Source organism: Lontra canadensis, unplaced genomic scaffold (genome assembly GCF_010015895.1).
Source record: "Lontra canadensis isolate GAN:19392208 unplaced genomic scaffold, GSC_riverotter_1.0 scaffold137, whole genome shotgun sequence".
Classification (NCBI taxonomy): domain Eukaryota; kingdom Metazoa; phylum Chordata; class Mammalia; order Carnivora; family Mustelidae; genus Lontra; species Lontra canadensis.
The window spans coordinates 3,035,278-3,057,973 of record NW_022631131.1 but is presented as its reverse complement, the minus strand read 5'-3'; the positions used below and the strand labels follow the sequence as shown (position 1 = coordinate 3,057,973).

The following is a 22,696-nucleotide window of genomic DNA, read 5'->3' as shown; positions in this document are numbered from 1 at the left end:
GGAGTGTGTGGTTGCAACAGCAGCTGGACGGGAGCTCTTGCCTCTCGTGGAAGTAAGGGTCCTCTTCCTAACACCTCTATGGGCAGGGGTCCCCTAGACCACTGATTCCCACACTTTAACGGCCCTATGAATGCTGGGGAGCCTGTGAAAAGGTGGATTCCGATCGAGTGGGCTTGAGGTGAGCCGAAGCACCCACATTTCTAATCAGCTCCCAGATTGCACCAGAGCTGCCGATCTACTTAAGCACATGAGAAAATCGCCACTTGCTCAAGCGACCCATCAGGGAAGGCATTTGGGAAGCTGCGAAGTGCTTTCTACAGCCTTGTTCCTATTAAGACAAGAACTCTGATGCCAGATTTCCAGGTGGGCGGGGAGGCGGGGCAGGAGACCCCAGAATGGATGGAGAAACCCTCTAAGAGGAGCCATTCGGCTCCTTCCTGGGGCAGCCGCTCCTTCCAAGACCTTGGACTTCATTCATTTCGGCTGTCATGGTACATCATTCCCGTCCTTTTCTCTCCAGGAAGACCCTTCTTGCTTCCCTCTGTCTCTTCCTTCCCTTTCACTTGTTTTGGCATCTAAAGGGAAAGTCCTCTCTGTCTTTTGGCTTAATGGCTCCTTTTCTAAAGACTGTTCCTTTGGGGCACCTGGGTGGCTCAGTGGGTTGAGCCTCTGCCTTCAGCTCAGGTCATGATCTCAGGGTCCTGGGATCGAGCCCCGCATCGGGCTCTCTGCTCAGTGGGGAGCCTGCATCCCCCTCTCTCTCTGCCTGCCTCTCTGCCTACTTGTGATCTCTCTCTGTCAAATAAATAAATAAATAATCTTAAAAAAAAAAAAAAAGACCGTTCCTTCAATACTCAGGAGCTTACATGTGCGTAAATGCACGCGCACACACGTGCACACACACACACACGCACACACCCCTATTATTACTACTAAAGGCCTATTTTCACATTATTATCTCATTAACCAGTGCTCCCAGCCATACTCCTGTACAAGGTTGCCATTACGCCCATTTTACAGATTAAGAAGACAGCTCCAAGAGCGAACCATCCACAGTTTCAGAACCAGGACAGTGTAGAGACAGATTCAAAACTGGTTCTGGGTGCCCTTGGACACGTGTTCTTTCTAGTATGCTCAGAGATTAAAAGTCTTCTCCTAGCTTCGTGTTCTTAGTCGTGGCACTCTCTCTGTGCCTCAGTTTTCTCACTGGTGAAATGAAGGCTGTTGGGGAGTCAGGCGAGCCAATACATGGGATGTGCTCAGAATTAACACTGGGCTGCGCAGGGCGCCCCGGCCCGTGAGCCCTCCGTCACTGAGCTGTGCATTCATTGGAGAGGACATGTTCTGGCCCTTTTTAAATTCTTGAGGCCCTGGTCAGGGTCCTCTGATACCCTTTGCCTCCTCTTCCTCCCACCACCCACCCCCACTTTTGAGTCTCTTTACTTCCCACTATCAGCCTTTTTCCAGTTTTCAGATTTCAGGTGAGGAGAGAGAAAATGGCTTGTGACCTTGCAGGTTTCAATAGAAGAGCAAACAAGAAGGGCAGATAAGGAGACGCCAGCGAGATTCTATGACCTGTCATTAGGGATGGGCTTCCCAGCTATCAAATGTTTGCTCACATAATAAAATGGTGGCAGAGCCCTAAATGTTGTCAAAGGCACTAGAGTTATTTGTCCCCTTCAGAGTCTAAACACAAACAGCTGATAAGGGGTGCACTGGGGTCCCTCAGAACCAAGGCCTGGCACAGCCAGCCCCGCGGGGGCCCTGGCCAGAGGATCTCAGACCTCTCTCTGAAAGGGGTGGTGGTAGCTGGGGTGACAGTTAAGGACGTCCTCACTCTACAGGGGCTGATTGCCTATGGCAAGAGCTAACGTTTATAGAGGTCCTACTGTGTGCTGGGCTCTGCGCTAAGTGGGGGCTTTACACTCATCCTTGTACTGGATTCATACATCAATCCTTTGAAGGTAATTACCATTCATTCACTGAACACTTTTCTGAATGCCTCCTATATAAAGAAGCTCAGCGCTTCTTTAGGCACGGGCCACGCAGCCATGAGCAAAGACCCTGTCCGTATCATCACAGAGTTTATATTCTAGAGTTTTGAACAAATAAGTAAATGAATATGTATGTGTGTATATACATATGTATCTATATTGTACATGCATATATAAAACAAAATTCCAGGTGGAGATGAACACTCTGTAGAAAAAAATACAGGAGGGGAGCCTGTGTGGCTCAGTTGTTAAGTGTCTGCCCTCAGCTCAGGTCACGATCCTGTGGTCCTGGGATCAAGCCCCAAATCGGGCTCCCGCTCGGCAGGAAGCCTGCTTCTCCTTCTCCCACTCCCCCTGCTTGTGTTCCCTCTCTCACTGAGTCTCTGTCAAATAAATAAAATCTTAAAAAAAATACACATGATAACAGGTTAGGCTGATTTGAAGGAAAAGGGAATAATTTACACAGGGCAATCAGGAGGGGCCTCCTTGAAGTGGTGACATTTGAGCTGAATGAGATGAGGGAGCAAGCATGCAAAGATGTGTATTATGGAGTGTTCAGGGCAGAAGAGACCACAAATCAGAAGTCCTGAAGTGGGATCACTTCAATCCTGGCTCAGCTGAAGCTGACTGGAAGGAGGAGGAGGGGAGGGTCGGCAAGGGGCTGATCACATTGGGCCTAGGAAGCCTCCATTTCAGCTTGATTGCAATGGGAAGCTATTGGAAAGTTTTGACAGGGCAGGGGTGACATGACTGGTTTCCCCCTTTAAGAGATAATTCTGGCTGCTGCATAGTGAGCAGACCATAACCACCATCGTGGGGCAGGAGTGGGAGTGGGAAGTTGGGGGCACTAGAGGGAATCAGTGAGGGAGGGGGCTGGACTGGTGGGGAGATGAGAAGCGCTCAGATGTGGGATGCATTCTGCAGGATTCCTGCACAACTGGTACCATTTTTGGAAATGGGGAAGCCCAAGAAAGAAGCGGTTTGAGTAGGGAGAAGTAGAGGCAAAATGAAGAGCTCCTATTTTAGCGAGGCTTGTCATGCCAAAGATGCGGCAGATTTGCGAATGGGCACTCAAGGCAGAGGTCTGTACTGGAGACAGAACTACTGGATCCGTCAGTGTGGACACCTGATCCAAAGCCATGGGACTGGAAATCACCCAGCAGTGAACACAGTAGAGAATGAGCGCGAGGGCCCTCCAACAACTCAATGCTGGGAAGACAAGTTGCCAGCTATGGAAATGATGAGTGCCATGGTGGGGAGGACCAGGAACGGGTATCGTCCTAAAATCCAAGTGACAAAAGGCGGGAGTGATCAGCTATATCAGAGGCAGAGATGGAAAGTTACCCATTGGTTTGACAACACGGTGATACTAGTAAGCTGGACAGGAGATGCTCCAACGCCGTGTGAGGACCGATGACTGTCAGGAATAGCCTCAAGACAGAACTGGGGCTGAGCAGGTAGAAACAGTGGACACAGATAACTCACTGTTCTTCTTATGAGATTAGATTCATTATGGTTCTATTAATTAAAAGTAATGATGGGGCACCTGGGTGGCTCAGTCAGTTAAGCGTTGGACTCTTGATTCTGGCTCAGGTCATGACCTCAGGCTCATGAGATCAAGCCCCGTGTCAGGCTCTGCGCTAGGTATGGAGCCTGCTTAAACTTCTCTCTCCCTCTCCCACTGGTCTTCCCCTGCCTTTCTCTTCCTCTCAAATAAATAAATAAATGTATGTATGTATGTATGTATGTATGTATATATGTATGTAATGATTATGCTTCCAGTTTTACCGATGAGGGAACTGAGGCTTAGAGAGACTGTAGGTAACTTCCCCAGACTCTCACAGGAGAAAAGTCTGTGCTTCTCAACACAAGGAAGAGGACTTCCTTCTACCTTCTGAGCATGGCCACTGGAAAATAAATGCCCTTTGCCATTTACAGTCTTCCTTCCAAAGCTTGAGAGACAATCAGGGTTGCCAGCGAGGGAAGGTCAAAACCCCACCGCTATGGGTGGGGTTTTGAGCCAAGCACTGAGCTAGGTATCTTACAAGACATACTGTGTTTAGTCTTTTTAATGATCCCATGGAAGAGGAACCATCATTTTCGTATTACAGGCGAGGAATCTGACGCTCAGAGAGGCCAGGACTTTTCCCTGAGGTCACACAGGTAGAAAGTGGTAGGATCTTAGGACTGCCAAGTTGGTGCTCTGAATCATCACACAGTTCCTGCCTGACCACCAGTGGAGAAGGCTGGAATGTGGGAAGCTGCCCAGGATTTACAAGAGGCTGTCTGCCTCCTCCTTAGCAGCCCCCTGACCTACCCGTGCCAGCTGGAGGGGGGAGGAGAAGGGGTCCTCTCCTGACCTCTCTGTAAACTGGGAAGTGGAGCAGTGGGTATAGAGGCTGTGTAAACAGGACTCGGCGGGCAGCCAGCCCACATTTGTTCTAACCCGTGTCAGTGCTTGCTGCGGTCCTGTTCCAGACTGGCAGGGCCCTGTCTTACAGGAGCTTGGGCACAGCTCCACTCAGATGGTAGCTCGCCAGTACGCAGGGTTGAGAAGGAGGGGGAGGCACACAGAGCCACAGGAGCTGCAAGTGAGAGTGACCCAGCCCAGAAGTTCCTGAAATGTGATCCACATGGCCCCAGGGCATGTCTGTCCTGACAATGAAAACACTGTGATCAGATACAAGTAAGTTCAAATCCTCACTTGAGCCTGATGCCTGCATAAACCTGGGTCACTTTTCTGAGTGTTGAAAAAGGGATAGGAGAAGATGAGTGTGGCGGAATGGATTTGGAGAGAGAAGACCAAAGTCTGGGAGTCCAGCTCCAGATTTATCATCTGTGTGAGTTTGGCCAGATCCCTCCCCACCTCTGAGCCGCAGTGTTTTGCTCTGCAGGTTGGGTGTAAAAAATATCTACCTTGCAGAATGGGTCGGAAGGTTAGCTGGGAAAGAGATAAGAAGGATGAAGCACTTGTTGCTATGCAAATGAGAGGCACTCAAAAAATGCTAGCTCTGAATTCATTCATTCATTCATTCATTCATTCCTCCATTTATATTTTCTGAACATCTACTATAGTCCAGACATTTGGCTAAGCACAAAGGGCTCTGGTGCTTTGAGAGGTCCTTTCATGATTTGCTTTTTTTCTGGGAGTCTGGGAGTCCAGGGATGAGAGCACATCTGTGAGTCAGCATAAAAATGGGAAGCATGGAGACCAAGCAATGAGTCAAATTTTGAAGGAGTCGATAGAAGGCATCTCCTAAAGGATCACAGATGGAAAGCAGCAAGAGGGAAGGACTTAGCATGTGGAGTACTTGACCATGTACCAGCTATTCTTCTAGGCATGTGAATATCCTGTGAGATGGGGTTAGGATTTTCCCCATGAGAGATGCAGAAATGGTCCCGCAGGATGAATTAACTGCCCAAGGTCCTGTGGCGGGGCGGGGAAGGGACTGGGGTGAATGCAAGGCTGCTGGCTTTTCCCAGCATTCTGTGATGCCTCTCAAGGAGGGCTGCCTGGGATGCGTCCCTTGGCCTGGAGCATCTGTGCACCCCAATGACCCCATTTCATGCACACAGCAGCCTACGAAAGATTTGGAGAAGCCTGGCCTTGTGGTTTTTAGCTATTGAACCCAGCCGTTCCCCCAAAGTATGGGACCAAGGAATCCTCCTGTCCTTACACCACACCCAGTTCCCAGCAACCTTCTTGAAACTTGTTTTGTTAAATAATACTTTAGGACAAAGAGAAAGCAGCATTGTACCACATCTCTTTCAGCATTCATTCTGACCCTTTGCCTGGGGAACAGATTTGGTACAAAATTTTCTTTACCTTGGTTCTGTCTGACTGTACCTTTACCCTCACTTCCCCATTCCTCTTCTCCTTCAGTTTGGAAGAAGAAAGTTGACTGACTGGGACACCTAAGGGGGGCTGAAATTCATGCTTGTTCCTGACTGTTAAGACTGCAATAGCAGCAAAAGCTTGGGTGTTTTTGAGACGGAGGTCGCAAGGCCAGTATTGCTTAAATGGAAGGAGTCCAAGATTTAGAGTCAAAGCCCAGAGTCTGAAGGTCCAGCTCTAGAACCGACCAGCTGTGAGACCTTGGGCAGGTCACTTTGCCTCTCTGAGCCTCAGTTCATTCCTTTGTACCAAGGAAGTTGCAACAGAAAGAAGACAATGAGATCACGTTCACAATAAGTATAAACCTACAGGGCTCCGTGCATAGTTTGATCCTACATGTGAACATCCTTCTCATCACCCCAGAGATGAGGCTACCACCAGACTCCTGAACCACCCAGGGACTGGGACAACTTCCCGGTGGCTCTGGAGGGCTGTTCATGCAGCTTCAAGGTCGGCTGGCCACTCTGTCCAGCGGAGGGGAGAAGCCATTTGCCGGCTAGTGCCGCGTCTCAGAGAGCATCTCAGAGAATTTTGATTAAGAGACCATTTCCTGAATTCAGAGGGCTTGTTTCAACAAGCAAGCATCAAAGTCAACTTGGGAAAGACAGGAATAATTAATCAGAGCCCTGTCTAGGGCTGACCAAGTGGCAGATGGATTGATAAACCTTTCAAAGGGGGAAGGTATTCCCAAGCAGGGCTGCTGCGCCTGGCTGGTTCCCTGACTGAGATTTGTGAGCACAGATAAATGTTTTCCCTGCTCACTACAAAGAGTGGGAAATCGCATGGGAGTTGAAGGGCAGGGCCACGGGGGGTGTCCTTTCATCTTCCATTGGGTGAGAGAAGAGTGGCAGAGCAGGTCCCACACACCTCCTCCCTCTCCCAACTCTAGAGCCCAGCTGCCTAGGCCATGTGTGGACCCTAAATCCACACGATCTCATCGAATCCCTAGGACAAGTCCATGTTATGACTCTTATTTTAAAGGTGAAGAAATGAGGGCTCAGAGAGGTCAAGGTGGGCAAACCCAGGAACAGAACCCACCTGCTCTACCATACTGTGGGACCAAGAGGCGATGTGGGCAAAGGGAAGAGCAGAGAACCTGAGCGCATGAAAGCACATGAAAGCACAGGGCACTGGAGGAGGTTTGAGTCCCAGGACTCAGAAAAAAGACCAGCAACAAGACCAAACCCTGCTGAGCGCCTCTGACATGAAGTTCAAGGCTATCACCTACTTATCTAGTAATCAATAGAGGCCAAACAGTTCCCACGCTGCGCAGACCCCAGCTCCTAAAAGGTCCTATTGTATTATTCTGGAACTGTCGTGTGTGTTCAGACACCCTGTCCTGTTTCCTTACTCTCCGTGTCCCGTGGCAGGGACAAGCCGCAGGGATGAGCCCTGTCTTTGGTTGGGTTTACTGCTCCATCGGCTCTCCCTGGAGGTGGGAACCAGCCACCCACTGAAAGAGTGACGAAGCCTCTGGATTCCCCACTTTTAGTGCACTTTGAAGTAAATTCTAAGTTTCTTGATAAAACACCATGTAAATGCAGGCCCCCGGAAGGCCCGACTGTGCACTGGGGAATCTCCATGGGTGGGGAGAGTTGGGTCACTCTCTGGAATTTGCAGTGTTCCGGGTCCAGTATGGGTCCTGGATAGGGTAATTGGCCTTACTACTCCCTTTTTCCATTGATTAATTTGTGGAAAAGCCTCAGGCATCCCTCTTGCAAAACAAGAAATGCTATAGAGGGCGTGACTGTCTTGAGTCGCCCTTGGAAACACCTTTTCCATGGATCACCGATCAATCCATGGGAAATACTCAGTCTCAATACCTAAAGGCTCTGTGTAATCCAGTCTTTAGTGGATTATCAAGCCCTGGTCATTTAGTGTTCTTGCTGGGGAAGCTGAGGGAGCAGAAAGTCCTGTTAGCAGGTGGCCCATCTTCTTTGCCTCTGACCTCAGGGACTCCTTTAGCAAGTAACCAGGAGCCTGGGAAGGACCAGGCTCAGGCCCCACGTGCCACCCTCTCTGCACATCACCTGGGTCACGGGCCCCACCGAACTTCCTTTGGGCATTTACCTGTTTACTGGAGGACATGTTGGTAAGCGTACTGATGCTGCTCGTATCTGTGACCACCATCGCAGACGGAAACCGGGAGGTGTGGGAATACTGGGGGGGTTCCTGCTTGTGAGTGTACACTGGAGAAACAGAGGGAAGACAAAGTCAAGACCGCTTTGGTATGACCACACAGGTATGTACATAGCTAAAGACCTACAGACCCCACCCCCATCCCACACCATAAGCTCTTATGTCCTTAGGCAGAGAAGAGGGGGTGATGTTTCAGAAGGCAGCCTGATGTGGTCAAAAGAATGGCCATGTGTTTCAATTCTGGCTCCTCAATTAAGTCACGTCACCTCAATTTCCTCATCTGTAAAATGGGAATGATAGCTATTGTAGATTGGAAAACATCGCGTGGAAAGTACTTTGTTTTTTTGGTTTTTTTTGGAAAGTACTTTGTACCAAAGACACAAACAGCTTTGCACAGTGTCTTGTTGGCGGTAGTGGATGGCACTTCTGTTCTCCTGACTTTTCAGTTAAATATTAGGTGCTTAACATCAATAAATGGGCCTTAGGCATATGTGGTGCATCAGAGATTGTAAGTCAGAAAAAGTTCTAAGTAGCCAGCAAACATAAACGAGTTGGCCAGCACAAGCTTATCCTATCTGCCATGACTCAAGAGCCAGGTCTTATGCAAAGCAATTACAAACTGATTAATAATTATAATTAGACATGGGTATAATTCATTGTATAATTCTGGGTTGTTCCAATTTGTGCTAAAATGACATCACAGGTCATATTATGATGTCACAGAAAGACGAAGGATGACAGACAAGGGGAGACTAGATGCAAATAAAACCTTTAGGAGCAGGTGACTCATTTTTCAGTTTTTCCAGTACTTGTTTCACCAAGTCTAGAACTTTTTGACTCATGCGATTTATCCATTAGATTCATATAAAATCCAAGTCACATGACCAGCTAACAGAAGCATGGGGCTGTTTGGCCATGAGGGAGGGAGCAGACTATTCTATCCACCACAGCATCTTCTAGAGGGTGACGGGATAAAGGTCACTGCCTGCCACTCCAGCCGGTCCTTCCTGTGGAGGGAGGCTGACTGCTGCCCCGTCCTGGGGCCCCCAACTGGGCCTCTGCAGTTCACAGGTACTAGGGACCACTCTCTAACAGTCCCACCTGGGCCTGGCAGGGGGCAGCGACAAGCAGGGGCATATTATCAGGTCCCAAACAGAAAGGAAAGTGGGTATGTATGGTCCTAGACTCTGCTACAGGTTATGGCAGATTTTTCCAGAAGCCACATAAAAAAAATGTGATTGGAATGTGAGATGGTGCTTGGAAACCAGCTCTGCAGGCCTGAGGAGGGGAGAGTGCCCCGAGGATAGAAGAAGGGTGAGCTGTGCAGCCAGGGGAGAAACAAAAACCCTCTTCCCCATTCCTGCCTCCTATTAAAAACTCCCTTAATAAATCATCACCTGCATTTCTGTAACTCTTGTGTTTACCAGATACAGTTCACACCTAGTCTTATTTCATCTCCATAATCACTCTCCATAATCACTCTACATTATTTATCTCGTCTCCATAACCTCTCTACATTCCATTTTATGGATGAGGAAATTGAGGCTCAGAATGGCTAAGAAACTCTACCAATGGCTACACAGCTGGTAAGCCTCAGAGGCAGGATTTAAATCCTATGTTTGTCTGACTCCAAGATGATCACTCTATTCCAGAGACTTCTCGGGTGTTCCTCTGGGACCCTGCCAAACTTATAGGCCAGGGGCTGTATCCTGATCTGGCCAGAGGGCTGGCTGTGGGCCTGGGGCTCAGGACAGAGGCTAGGGCTACAGTGGCTTGAGTGGGTGGGAACTAACTGGTTGAAAGACAGGATATGAGAAATAATCTGGGGGTTAGGGGGGCGGGTAACGGCAGAAGCACTACGATTCATTTTTTTTTTTTTTTTTAAGATTTTATTTATTTGACAGACAGAGATCTCAAGCAGGCAGAGAGCCCGGCAGAGAGAAAGGAGGAAGCAGGCTCCCCGCTGAGCAGAGAGCCCGATGTGGGGCTCCATCCTAGGACCCTGGGACCAAGACCTATGCCGAAGGCAGAGGCCTTAACCCACTGAGCCACCCAGGCACCCCAGCACTACTATTCTTTATCCAAGATGGCTAGGAGGTGGTATTGTCCATCTATGTCCGTGGTTCTCGATTAGAGATGTCTGAGGTGTGTCAACGGGACAGCATTGGGATTCTAGAAGATTCTTCAGTTTCAGAGAACACAAACTGCATGCCTACTCTTGTCATTTGGTAATGACTACCTGGAATTTTAGACTGAAAGGGCTAAGCTGAGGCTCATGGGGAAAAGGCTCTGTGGTTGCCTAGCAAGATCGTTCATGGGTGCCAACCCTGCTCTCTATCTCCAGCTCCCCTTTACATGTAGACTCAACTGTCCTCTTCAAACCTCCCCCAGGAGTCATGGAGGTAGAGAGTAGGTCTAGGAAAGGCATAGACCACACAAGGGTCATGTTGAGGAATTGTCTGGGTTGATAACAGGTAGGGAAAAGTGACCAAATCAATTCACTTCCAAGCAAGTACGGATCCAGAGAGGGCAGAGGTGGGCTGCATAGGGCCCTTGGTGGTGCCTGCCCCACTCCCCCAGTTCCCCTGCCACTCCGCCCCATGTTCTTACTGTGGGAGTTCTGCAGCTGCGTGACGGCCGCCATGAAGGGCTGTTGGGTCATGTGGCTGCTGGGGCTCTGCTGCATGAGGGGCTGCTGGTGAGGGCTGTGCAGCTGCTGGGAGAACTGGACAGGCTGCAGGGCCGCCAGACTGCCGGCCACACTGTTGATGACAGGGACGCTCTGTGCTTGGGAGGTGTTGAGGCCTGTGGGAGCAAGAGGGAAAGATCAGAGGTGGCTTCAGGGATGCGGAGAGGCGAGTGCCCTGGCATGGTCACCGACAGAGTCCTGCCATGTGCCTGGCACAGCTGGGCTTCGCGTGAGAGATTGCCTGGGAAATGGTTTTATAGATCCATTCTGCAGACAAAGAAACTGAGGCTTGGAGAGACTGACTTGCTCCCTCACATTCCATAGTGAGCTGTGGATGGAATTGGGCTTACACAGATCTGAGGCCTGAGAGTCATCCTCCCAAACTTGGCTCCCTTGAGGTTGCCAGGACCCTGGGAAGGTGGCCTCTAACTGGCCAGCTCCCTCCAGACCTGACTCTGAGAGAGGCCTACCTGGGTGCCCTGAGGGCAGCTTAGTACAGCCACTCAAAGGCACAGGTTGTCTGCCCAGCAGAGGGCAGGAGTGTTCAGGAACTCACATTTTGATTAAAAAACCAAAACCAAAACCAAAACCGAAAAACCACCACCACCAACAACAACAACCTGCACTGTCCTAGGAGTACGAAGCCAGAAGACCATCATTTAGCGAACCGGTGCAAAGACCCCGGCAGAGGTCAGATGCTCCTTCTCTTGACTGTAGCAGAGAGGGGGGAAACACCAGACCTCAGCCCGTCTGTGAAGTGGACGGATTTTATCTGGCGGCACAGAGCTCGTGGCATCAAAAGGTCTAGGTAATGGGAATAGGAAGTTGCAAGTTAAGGGCTGGCCATTTATAGGGGCTCTTGCCATCTTTCTGCTCTGGAGGTGTCAGGCCTCTGTGGTCCTGTTCTGTGTCTATATCCTCTGCAGAACCGGGGCCAGCGCTGCAGAGACTGGGTCCCTGGTCCACCCCCTGCCCAACTCCATGTGCTCCCTGGGCGGGAATCTGGAGGAGACAGCCAAGCCAGGGTAGGAGTGGTGATGAGAGGATCGGGACAAGATACCCCGATCTCTTTCCTGGGGCTGCCAATGTTCCTTTGAGTTTGCTTTCTGCGAAATGGAGGGCAGGATGGGATGAAGAGGAAAATCCAGAAAAAAGGTCTCTTTCAGGCAAGTGTGGAAGCGACACCTAGAGGGCTTTCCTGAAATGGAGAGGGTTCTAGAAGCGGGTTTGTGGGAAGTCCTCTGTGGAGATAGCAGGAAGACCTCAGCTGGTGCTTACTCAGGGCTTTAGCTGATACTGTTATCAGAAACCTAAAAGGCGAGGACCCCTGAGCAGAAGTAAAGGGAGAATAAGCCCCCTCCTGGGTCTTCTGGGGAGGGGGGTTGGGGCCGGGTCCTCTGATCCCATACAGACTAGCACTATCTCCCATTCCCTAGGGGCTCAGGTACCCAAGCCCCAGTCTCACCTGATATCCTGATATATCCTGTTTCCCTCTCCTACCTTCCCCTGGGGTCTCCTGGGAGGCCCCACGGACTTGCTATCCTCCCAGGCTTATTACTGCTGCTCTTTTGGGAAATCTCTGCCCAGAAAAGCCAATTACCCTGTTGGGAGTGGATGACATTTGAGGGCACAGTTCTAAAACCTGCCTGTGCTTTAGAATCATCTGGGGGAGCTCTTTAAGAAATATACATTCCTCTGCCTCACCCAGGACTTAATGAGTCAGAGCCTTCAGAGGTGAGGCCCAGGAATCTTATTTTCAACACAGTCTGCGATCCTGCTGTGTGCCTCAATTCCAGGATCGAGAGCCACTGATGTCATTCTAGCTCCCACGGAGTGTGACTCTTGGCCTTTTCACCTGTTTTCTGGGCACTGGTTCCTGCCTGAGAAGCATGTTGTCCAACCAGTGGATGAACAGAGAATGGGGGATTGGCAATGCCAACCAAGTACTTTGTTACCACTTCTGCCCAGGGCAGGACCCTCAGACTCAATGGGCCAAGAGCTGGCCACAGGAGGACACCTGCAATCAAGTCTTCAGCCTGTCACTCCACTGGCTAGGACCACGAGTTTCAGACAAGTTTTCTGGGGATCCTTGCCATTCTTCATTACCCGCCCCAAGTCCAAGCACACACCTGCACATGCACCATGAACACACTTCCAAGGCCAATGTATACTCTGCAGATTAAGGATACAGCAAGATGGCAGAGAAGTCTGGGTGGAAGAAATCAGGAGGAACAAAGCTGAAAAAATATGGAATAGCTTCTGGGAAAATTTTAGTTCAGAGAGTGCCTAAGAAAATATTAAGGATTGTGTGTCAGCCGAAGCTAGATGTGGGAGGAAAGAAGGTAAGTGGGATGGTTTGTGTTTCTTTTCAGTTGTGGAAATAAAGAGGTGATAAAAAGAGCTTAGACATGGGTCTTTTAACAAAATCTTCTAGAAGGCAAGCAAGCTGGTTTTAGGTATCCTAGCTCATTCTCAAACCCTGCTGTTAGTATGGTTACCACATTCCTATGAAAAGGCAGTGAGTTTAAAAATTTTTTATTTTGTCAGTCCTCTAAAAGCTTCTCTAGTCCCATTTCCCTCTGCAAAAACAAAAAACAAAAACAAAACAAGTGCATTTGCTATTTCAATTCCTGAGTAGCTGAGGACATGCTCAGTAAAGCTGGATGCCTGCCATGGGTCTAGCCCAGTTCTACCCTCCAACAGCACATGAGCCACTCTCCGCAGAAGTGATCTGAGTAGCGACCTTGGCTAGAGCTGACTTAGAGAGGAGAGAGAGAGAGGAGGAAAAGGCAGGAACAAAGTAAAGAAGTGCAGGCACTCAATACAGGGAAGCCACAAGGACAAGGGGATGACATCAGCAGAGAGAAGGAGAGCAATGCACCATTCAATCTCTCCCGAGACTTCTCGGGAAGACTTCCCAGGGTCAGGGTGATGACCTGGCCCGTGCTGCCATGATGGAAGCTGGAAACAAACTGACTACTCATCAGCATTAGAATTCTGAGAGCGGCATGCGACCCCGCCAGCCTTTCCATGCCCTGATCTGGCGCACCCGTGAGGGGCTAGAGGTTCCTTGCACAACAAGAGCCCCCTAGAGCTGGAAGGACCAGATCCATGCCCCATCTTCCGGTATGTTTCTCCTTGAAGGATCAGAGATGCTCCTACAGTTTCCCTTGGGAGTTTTCACTGTATTTTCACCACTGGCCAAAGAGCTGTCCCATGACCACACCAAATTCCCTGTTTAGAAGGAAGCCCATCATTGCTCCATCTTCGCCAGCACAAAGAAACATCAGCATCACTTCCTGGAACATCTACCACATCCTTACAGGTAGAAATGAACACGAGACAAAAGTACAAGCTCTAATATTACATACTCACACTTTGCAGATTTACAAGCATGTCTCTATGCACTGTTATTGGATCACCTCAGCAACCCATTTTACAGAGGAGGAAACTGAGCCTCATTAAGGTTAATGATTTGCCCCAGGATGCAAGGCTGGTGAGCCGTGACCCAGATTCAGTGTGACTCCATTGTTCCTCTCTCTTTAGGCTAAACAGTCCAAATATTGTTGAGGAGAGAGATAAGGAACTAAACATAAGCAGAATCAAAATCAACAAGCAGTGGGTGAGTTTGAAGGGAGCTTTTTATAAACCTTTTTAAAAAATCAGGTTGATTTACTACCCACCCTTCTTCTCCCTTCCCCCTAGGTTTTGTGACCAAGAATGGAGCTTACTTTGTGCAATGGCCATGACTCCGGAGAGGGGGGTCATGATGAGGTTTTGAGATTGCTGGGGATTATGGTGGGACAGGCTGTGGATATTCGTCAAGGTGCTGACAGGGGGCAAACCACCTCCGGAGACGGAGATCTGCTGGAGAGAAGAAACAAGAGCAACGTGAGTGGGACCAGGACTGCAAAGACCAGTATCCAAAATGACATGGCTCAGTAAGTCCTCAGGACAGCTAATTCACCCACTCATTCATTCATTCATTCACTCGCTCACTCATTCATTCACCCGCACTCTCATTCATCACTCATTCACTCACTCACACAATCATTCATTCACTCACTCATTCACTTACTCACACACACTTTCATTCTCTCACTCACACACACTCATTCATTCACTCACTCATTCACTTACTCACACACTCTTTCATTCATTCACTCACTCACACGCATTCATTCATTCATTCATTCATTCATTCAACAATTATGAAGCATCCACTGAGGCATAGGCACAATTCTAGGTGCTAAAGACCAAGAAGCAAAACACACAACCCGACCCTTATGGTGCTTCTGTCTGTTGACTACTTTGAGTTACCTGCCTGCCTTAGGGATTCTTCTGCTCCCGGGTATTGTGGGACTGTGGGTTACTCAATTTGGAAGTATCCTCTGTTCTGCTCCATGCTGTCTCTCTTACTGGTGCTAAAGACATGTGATTGCTGAAAGTAACGACTGAAATCTGCCTGAGTGAGAGTGGATTAGGGACTAGGTAGAAGTGCCAGAAAGCTCTCACCATTACAGACTCCACTAAGTACCACTCATACATTAACAGACAAACTTCACTGTGGTTCCGAGAGGCAGAAACTTCACGGTAGATCTGTATCAGGTAGATACGGTAGATATGTATCAGGTAGATATATCACTGTTTCACAGAGGAGATATGTAGGTTGCCTAAGATCCAATAACCCAGCAAGTAAGTGGTATTCAAACCCAGGTCGGCCTGACTCTGGAAGTCAAGTCCTTACCTTTTACAGAGGACCTTTCCTTACCCCGCTCCTGCCATTACTACTAAGGGTTGGGGGAGATCAGCCATCATTTGTGCTTCTCTACCTTTTCTGAATCTTCACTATCCATGAACAATTTTTATTTTTTTGGTCAAGGAGCTGCTGTCTTAATGACAAAGCTACTAAATGATAAGCCCTGGGCCCCAGGGGCCCCCATTCTGTGGCAGCATTATATTTTAATGACAGATGAGCAAGAGAAAGCTACTAATTTTAATATGTTTACTACGCACATGGCCACTTTGCAACCTTTCACTGGGGATCAAATACTTTTATTTATTCCTTATAGTGTCTATTCCTTATTGATTTTCCTCACTTTTCCAAGGTATGAAGGCATCATGAGCCCACGTGCTAATAGGGTCTCTTCCTTGCTAGTACTAATATGTGTACAGGTCTTATTGCATTGGTTAGAACTTTCTAAACAGTATTAAACAACTGTCATAAATGTGCTTGTTTTGATTCTGATGTTTTCCAAAGTGCTCCCAAAGGTTCCCCACTAATTATGAGAATTTATCAATTTTACACACACACACACACACACACACACACACACACACACCTGCAGATGCACACAAGCACATAGTTTGTTTGTTTTTGGTGACAAAGTAGTTTACTATTTATAGTTTTAATAATTTCTAAAATTATTTTTAAGAAAGAATGTCTTGGGGCACCTGGCTGGCTCAGTCGGTAGAGCATGTGACTCTTGATCTTGGGGTTGTAAGTTCGAACCCCACACTGGGTACAGAGATTACTTAAAAATAAAGTCTTAGAAAGAAAGAAAGAAAAGAGAGGGGGGAGGGAAGAAGAAGGGAGAGAGATGTCTCCTGACATTCTGAACTACTCTAGACGTTCTTGATGGTATCAGGACTACTTGCAGATACTTTAGGGTTAGAGTATATACATTCATGTCTGAGTAGTCCCGTTGCCCTTCTTCTGGAGTTTGTCAAACGATAAGTCTCATACCAGCACCTGGGTAAGACACTATCTCCCGTCCTGACCTTCTGGTCAACCCCATAGCTTCCAAGGTTAATTTGAAAAAGAAAGAAAGAAAAAAACCAAACGGGTTTGTTTGTGTTTTTTTAAAAATGGGCATCAAGAAGTCAGTTGGGGTTGGGGGGGGGGGGGTGTCATGTGACCAAGAAGGAATTCTGACCACATCAAACAAGAGAGAACCAGCCTGTTCACTGGGCTTGTTTTTCAAAATGTCAGAGCCATTAAAAAAAAAGAAAAGAAAAGAAAAGAAATCAGTAAGCTGCCTTCAGACTTCCTTTGGGTAACGTAGTCCTTTGGAGAAAATCAATGAAGTGACAGTAATCTCTGCGGTTTCAATGTTTGATTTTAATGGTGAAAGAGAAACACAGATGCCAACCATGGCTTTAGAGTTTGTCAGGTGCTTGCACTGATTGTCCCCAACAGATAATGACACAAGTAAGGAGGGCATTCTCACCACTGCCCCTACGTTACCAATTAAGAGACTGATCCTCCCAACAGTGGACAGACCAGCTCTGCATCACTTGACTAGTCAGTGAGGAAGCCAGAATTCACACTCAGTTTTGCTAGAGTTCAAATCCCTTCCACTTACTATTTTTGGGTAACCTTGGTCAAGTTCCTTCCCACTCTAAAATGCAACCAGTATTTTCTACTTGCCTCCAGAACTGAAGGAAGCCAGGGGCTGCCTTCATGATTCTTACATGATAATCCGCTGTGTCTGAATTACATGAATGCTGCCATTTGCAGTTCGCCTACACTAAGTGCTTTACTGTGTACAACCTACAAGGTTGGTGTTATTACCCCCACATTGTAGACATGGAAACAGAGGTTGAGAGAAGTTCAGAAATGTGCTCAAGTCATGTTGGTGTTGAAAGCAGGCCATCTGCCTCTAAGGCCTGAGCTTTGATACTGGGAAAGTATCCAGTATGTGTGTTTTAATTTTTATTATCATTATTATTATTATTATTATTATTATTATTAAGTAAACTCCATGCCCAATGTGGGGCTCGAACTCATGACCCCAAGATCAAGAGCACATGTTCTACCGACTGAGCCAGCCAGAAGCCCCAGTATGTGCTTGTTTAAGATTTTTATTTATTTATTTGAGAAAGAGAAAGCACGAGTCAGGGGAGAAGTGGAGGGCAAGCAGACTCTGTGTGAGCACAGAACCCGACACAGGGCTTGATCCCACGACCCCAAGATCATGACTTGAGCTGAAACCAAGAATTGGACACTCAACCAACTGAGCCCCCCAGGTGCCCCCCAGTAGGTGCTTTAAAAACAACAACAACAACAACAACACAATGTTCAACACACACAAACTGCAACCCTAAATCTGGCCAGCTTTTTGCCTATGCCCTTGGGTGCAGGAGAGGGAATAGACAGTGCAAAGGAAAGCTCACGTGGACCAGCAGTATTTCCAAAACTGATCCCCAGGGGAAGATTTTGAATTCACATCCTAGTGAACGTCAGTACACAAGAGACTGCCACTCCTCGCCTGGGGCTTACCCAAAGAACTGCGGTGCTATAAGCCATCCTCACACCAATCCCACGATGCAGGCATGATTGCCCCCCATGTTACAGATGAGGAAGCGGAAGTTAAGCAACTTCCATCCTATCACTGATAAACATCCAAGCCCAGGACGTGGACACACGGGTTCCCTTGCCTGCGTTATTTTTAACCATATTCCACTCCTGCCTTGGTGGACCACATTCTGGGATGGACCTGTTATATATTAACAGAAAACAGATTCTTGCATTTGGGCATCCAGTAATAGTGACATAACATGTAAGCCAGGGTGTTGGAGACTAGCAAAAAGCCGGTCCCCGCCAACAAGCTTCCAGGTGTTTGCTAACGTTGAGGTGTGCTCTCTTGGTCAATCATCAATCCAGTAACACGCTGCCCATTAGGGCACTGCTGAGCAGAACAGGAAGCAAAAAGCCTGTCTGCAGCAGCCCCGGCTTGGGGTGAGGCCACTTGTCTCTGAGGAGAAAGAGCTGGAGGGTCCAAAGGGAAACCCCAAGGACCTTCCAGCGAGAGGAGTGGAGACTTGGAGGGTTTTATGGGCTATGTCTCCCATAAACCCCCCTTCTCCAGAGCAGCTTGGGCGATCCTTACCCCTAACCTGTTTGGGTCTCCAAGTGACTCACAGAAACTTGCCTGTGCCTCTCTCGTTTGCACAGACTGCTACCAGGGGAGAGCAGCGCGTCTGCACAGATCACAACCCAGGCTAGCTCTCCCCTTGGAAACTACATGCTGTTTTTCCCTCCAGGGAGCTGGGGACTCAGTCACCTGTGACTCACCATTCCTGTGTTGCCTACACAGTGCACACACGTCAAGGTCTGAAATGGCATCTGCTCCCCGTCCCCGTCCCCCCCAGTCCCCTCCCCACCGCTCCAGCCCCCACCTGCCTCTGGGTCAGACACCTTGAGGGAATGTGTGCAGCTCTGCCTTGAGTGTGGAAGCCGGGAACCAGCAGCTCCTCCCCCACCGAAACACAGAGCGTGACCCAAAGAATAAAGTTTTCCATTTCCTGCTCTTACCGGTGTCGTAATGCCTGTCTCTCTCACCAGCCGTGCTCCCCTGCCCTTGTGTGGCTGGAGAGTGAGAGCCTTGTCAATTCAAAGAGTCTATTCCTCACCGAGTGTGGAATAGACTCGGTGGAATAGAGTCTGGGTGTGGGCTGTGGGTATGGCCATAGAAAGCTTCATTTAGAGAAAGGGACATGGACATCCACATCACACCATCGCGGCGTTTCTCGACTCTATGACATGGTGCGGAGTCTTCACTTGTTAGCACACTTGCTCCCCCAAGCTACCGTATTGTTATCACCCCCATTTTATAGCTGAGAAAGAAAGACTTGGAAGAGTTCAGTAACCCGCCCAAGGCTACTCAGCTATTAAGTGCGGGAGCTGGGATTTGAACCCTGGTCCCTGGAACTTCAAAGTCGGTGTTTCTCAATGGGCAAGCACTGCCCCACCCCACCATTCTGTGCTGTGCTCTTCCGTGAGGTACATCAGATGTCCCAGCTCAAGAAGCTTCCCTCCATCCCTACCGCCCTCTAAATCCTGACTCAGTTTCTCTCTATGCCAGCACCAGGGGCGGTGAAGAGAAAGAGGGGGCTTGTTTCCAAGTGAAGTCCTCTCTGAGGTGAAAAGACTGGCTTTGGAGGCCTTGGTGGGGGGTGGGTAAAAATGAACATTTTATCAACGCAAATGTCTTTGGCGGGCCCCAAAACAAACAGGGTCCCACCCGGCTTGCTCCTTTATGAGGCATTCAATCAATAAAAAGAGAGCAGAACTCTGTCAGATTTATTGGCTAGGTTCAAACCGAACACCTCTTCCACCCGCCAAAGGCTGGGTCACCGGTCCTACCTTTCCGTTCCAACTCTGGACAGCCCCCATTTTCCCCGAAGGGGCTACAATGGCTCATTGTTTGAGGCAGGCCTTGTGAGAAGTTGTGTTTGTTTTGCCTCTTATCTTATCAGCTCCAGAGCTACAATGGCCCAGGTGTACTCACCATTTTACCATCAGGTGAGAGGAGATTGTGGCCAGGGTCCAGACTGGCGGGAGAGACTTGCTGTAAAACGGACTGGCTGGTCACCATGGCGCTGTTGCCATGGTGGCTGATTGTTGAGGCGGAAGTGACCTCACTGTTCCCCGGCTGGCTGTAGCGGACGCCTGCAAAACAAGACGGACCCCACAGCAGCCGTGAGTGCCCCCAGGGCCTTGGAACACAGACTCGGCTCCCCTTGTTGGCAAGGGTGGACGCCAAGAAGGCCAAGTAGCCTTCTCCTCCCCCGTCTGCCCACAAGAAACACTGGCCATCGTTCTCTAGGGTAGAGGTGGCGTGGGCTTGACTTCAAATTCCAGAATGTAAGCTCCACGAGGGCAGGGCATTTTTGTCTGTTTTGTTTTGTTCATGGTGGTATCCCTACTGTCTTGTCACTTGGTAACCACTCAATACATACCTGTCAGAGGAAAGAAGGAAGGAAATAAGGGAGGGAAGGAGGGAGGAAGGGAGGGAGGGAAGGAGCAAGGAAGGAACTCGAATGCATGAGAGGATTCCCCTCGTTGTTGCTTTAGGATAATTGTTTCAGGATTTAGGTGCTGAGATTGGCCTTCTCTTCCTGGTAAGAGTATTTCTTTTACTCTTCAAAATGCCTTCTAGAAATGTTTCCCCAGCACTCATGGCAATGTGGGGCCTGCAAAGTATGAGCAGACCCATTCTACAGAGAGGCACTTGCCCAGGGACCCCTGCACGAGCCATAGCGGAAGGCATCCATCTCTGCACACCATGGTTTTGGCTGAGACTGAGAGGCCCCCGAGGGGACACGGGTGGAGCAGGACAGGGATGTGGGGCTGCGGCTGGGAGTCTTGGGCTCTGTAACTCACATTCCTCTGATGGGGTCCCATCTGGCTGAATTCCAGGGCCCAAGGGAAGGTGCAGCCACCAGGAGGTGGGGCAGGGAGCACATCCTGGCAGGACATGGATGATTAGTCTGCAAGGGAGGGGAGAACCAAGCATGCTTATAGCCTCCCTGCTCTGACCCTCCCTCTTGCTCAGGAACCAAAACAGAGGTCTGCGCTCAGGAAGGCAAAAGTGCTGCACAGAGGTGGCCTACAGAAGGAAGAAGAAAGGGGGTGGGGGGCAAAGAACCTGGGTCCAGTTTGCAGGGTCAAAGTCTCGCTGGATGTGCCCACGAGACGGCCAAAGACAAAGCTGGGGGTCTCTGGGACATCTCACCTAAGCTCAAAGCTGATGAAGACCTTGTACTTGTTTTTCACTTTGGATTCAACAAAAAGGTTTGAGGGACCCTGGGTCTACCTGCAAGGTAGGGAGATGGAAAGCTCTCGGCATGCCATTGCTTGGAGAGGAGGGCCAACTGTCTGGCTGCAATTCTCCGTTTGCCAGCTTTCCCCATATTAACTCTGACTGTATCAAGGACACTGGTTCTGTTGGTCTGTCTCCTGCTGCCCTCCTTCCTGCTCCCCCAGGGCCCCACCCTCCCGAGGAGGCTACAAAGCTCCCCCCACCCCCCAGGAGCCTCCAAATCACTAACACGAAGCTTGCCAAAAGGAGAGCCAAGCCAGTTTTCCTGACACCATCCAAAGGATGTTACCCAAGGCTGATATGACCTAGAGCCACAGGGGACTAGGAAGAAAACAAACAAATGCTAAGGCAGGCTTCCAACCTTCAAAAGCAATCTGCCTGACTCTGAGAGGCTTACTGTGTGCTCTACAGACTTCTTCTATTGGTGGTTATCCCCATCCTTTGATGCATGGGGCTGCTGGGGGGGGTGGCAGTGGGACAGCATTGGAATTTGATGGTTATTGGTCTAGGGCACTCCACTTTGGGGGGAACAGGAGCCATAACATTAAAAGGAGGAAAGGCTTCCCTGCCTCCAAAGCAGCACCCCTTGCCTGGTCCTGCCCATGTCCCCCCACAGCCACCTGCAACCCTGAAGTCTCCTATTTACGACTCTCTACTCTGCCCCACTGGGTCACATTAGGTTCTTTTTCTCCACTCACATTTGCCACTGGGCTCCTGGCAGGGTGTGTCCCAACAGCTCCCAGTGCTGTTACGCAGAAGAAGAAAGATGTAGGCCTTGGGAGCTCAGGAGCCAGAGCAGATCCAATGGAAAAGAGGGAGGCAGGTTTTACATCAGCAAGAGAAAGAGATTTCTGACAAGGAGGGACAGTGAGAAGACTGTGGGCTCAGGAGCTAGAGAAACTCGGGCTTGATTCCCGAATGTGCTCTTTGGAGATGATCTTGGGAAAATGACTTTTCTGTCTGTGCCACAGCCTCGTCTCATACGATGGAGGAAACATATCCTTAACACAGTGATCTCGAGATAGGAGAAAATATCTGTAAGTCTCCTAGCCTAATGCTAAAAAGGGGTAACTATAGGCGGGGAGGGGGCTAGTATGGAGAAGGACCCCAAGGTACCTGTCCTAAGACTCTGGAATTCTAGACAACCTGGGGCAGGTTCTAAGCACCCAGTGGAATGACCTGTCCCTGGAGAAGGGCTCCCAAAGGATCCTTCCCTGCAGAAGCCTGGAGGTTTTGCTCTGGAAGCAACTTGGGAGGCAGGCCTGGCCTCTGCTGCTCTCATTCTTTCCTTCTGGAGGGACTGGACTTCACCCTGTTTTCTCCTGCTTTCTCTGACTCCCAGGCCAGCTATTTACCTCCCCAAGATGCTCTG

At 49.2% G+C, this 22,696-nt stretch overlaps 1 protein-coding gene across 4 annotated transcripts in view; it reads right to left on the bottom strand.

Moving 5' to 3' along the window:
- The window catches only part of HNF1B (HNF1 homeobox B), a 52,205-nt gene that overhangs the window by 634 nt on the left and 28,875 nt on the right, over positions 1 to 22,696 (bottom strand). For 2 of the 4 annotated variants that reach the window (XM_032843231.1, XM_032843233.1), the window contains exons 5-8: positions 20,011 to 20,171; positions 14,449 to 14,584; positions 10,639 to 10,833; positions 7,960 to 8,078 (exon numbers count right to left, since the gene is read on the bottom strand). In XM_032843231.1, coding sequence (XP_032699122.1) covers positions 7,960 to 8,078; positions 10,639 to 10,833; positions 14,449 to 14,584; positions 20,011 to 20,171 — 611 coding nt within the window. The remainder of the gene's footprint in view (positions 1 to 7,959; positions 8,079 to 10,638; positions 10,834 to 14,448; positions 14,585 to 20,010; positions 20,172 to 22,696) is intronic. The other 2 variants (XM_032843232.1, XM_032843234.1) reach the window with 1 other exon arrangement.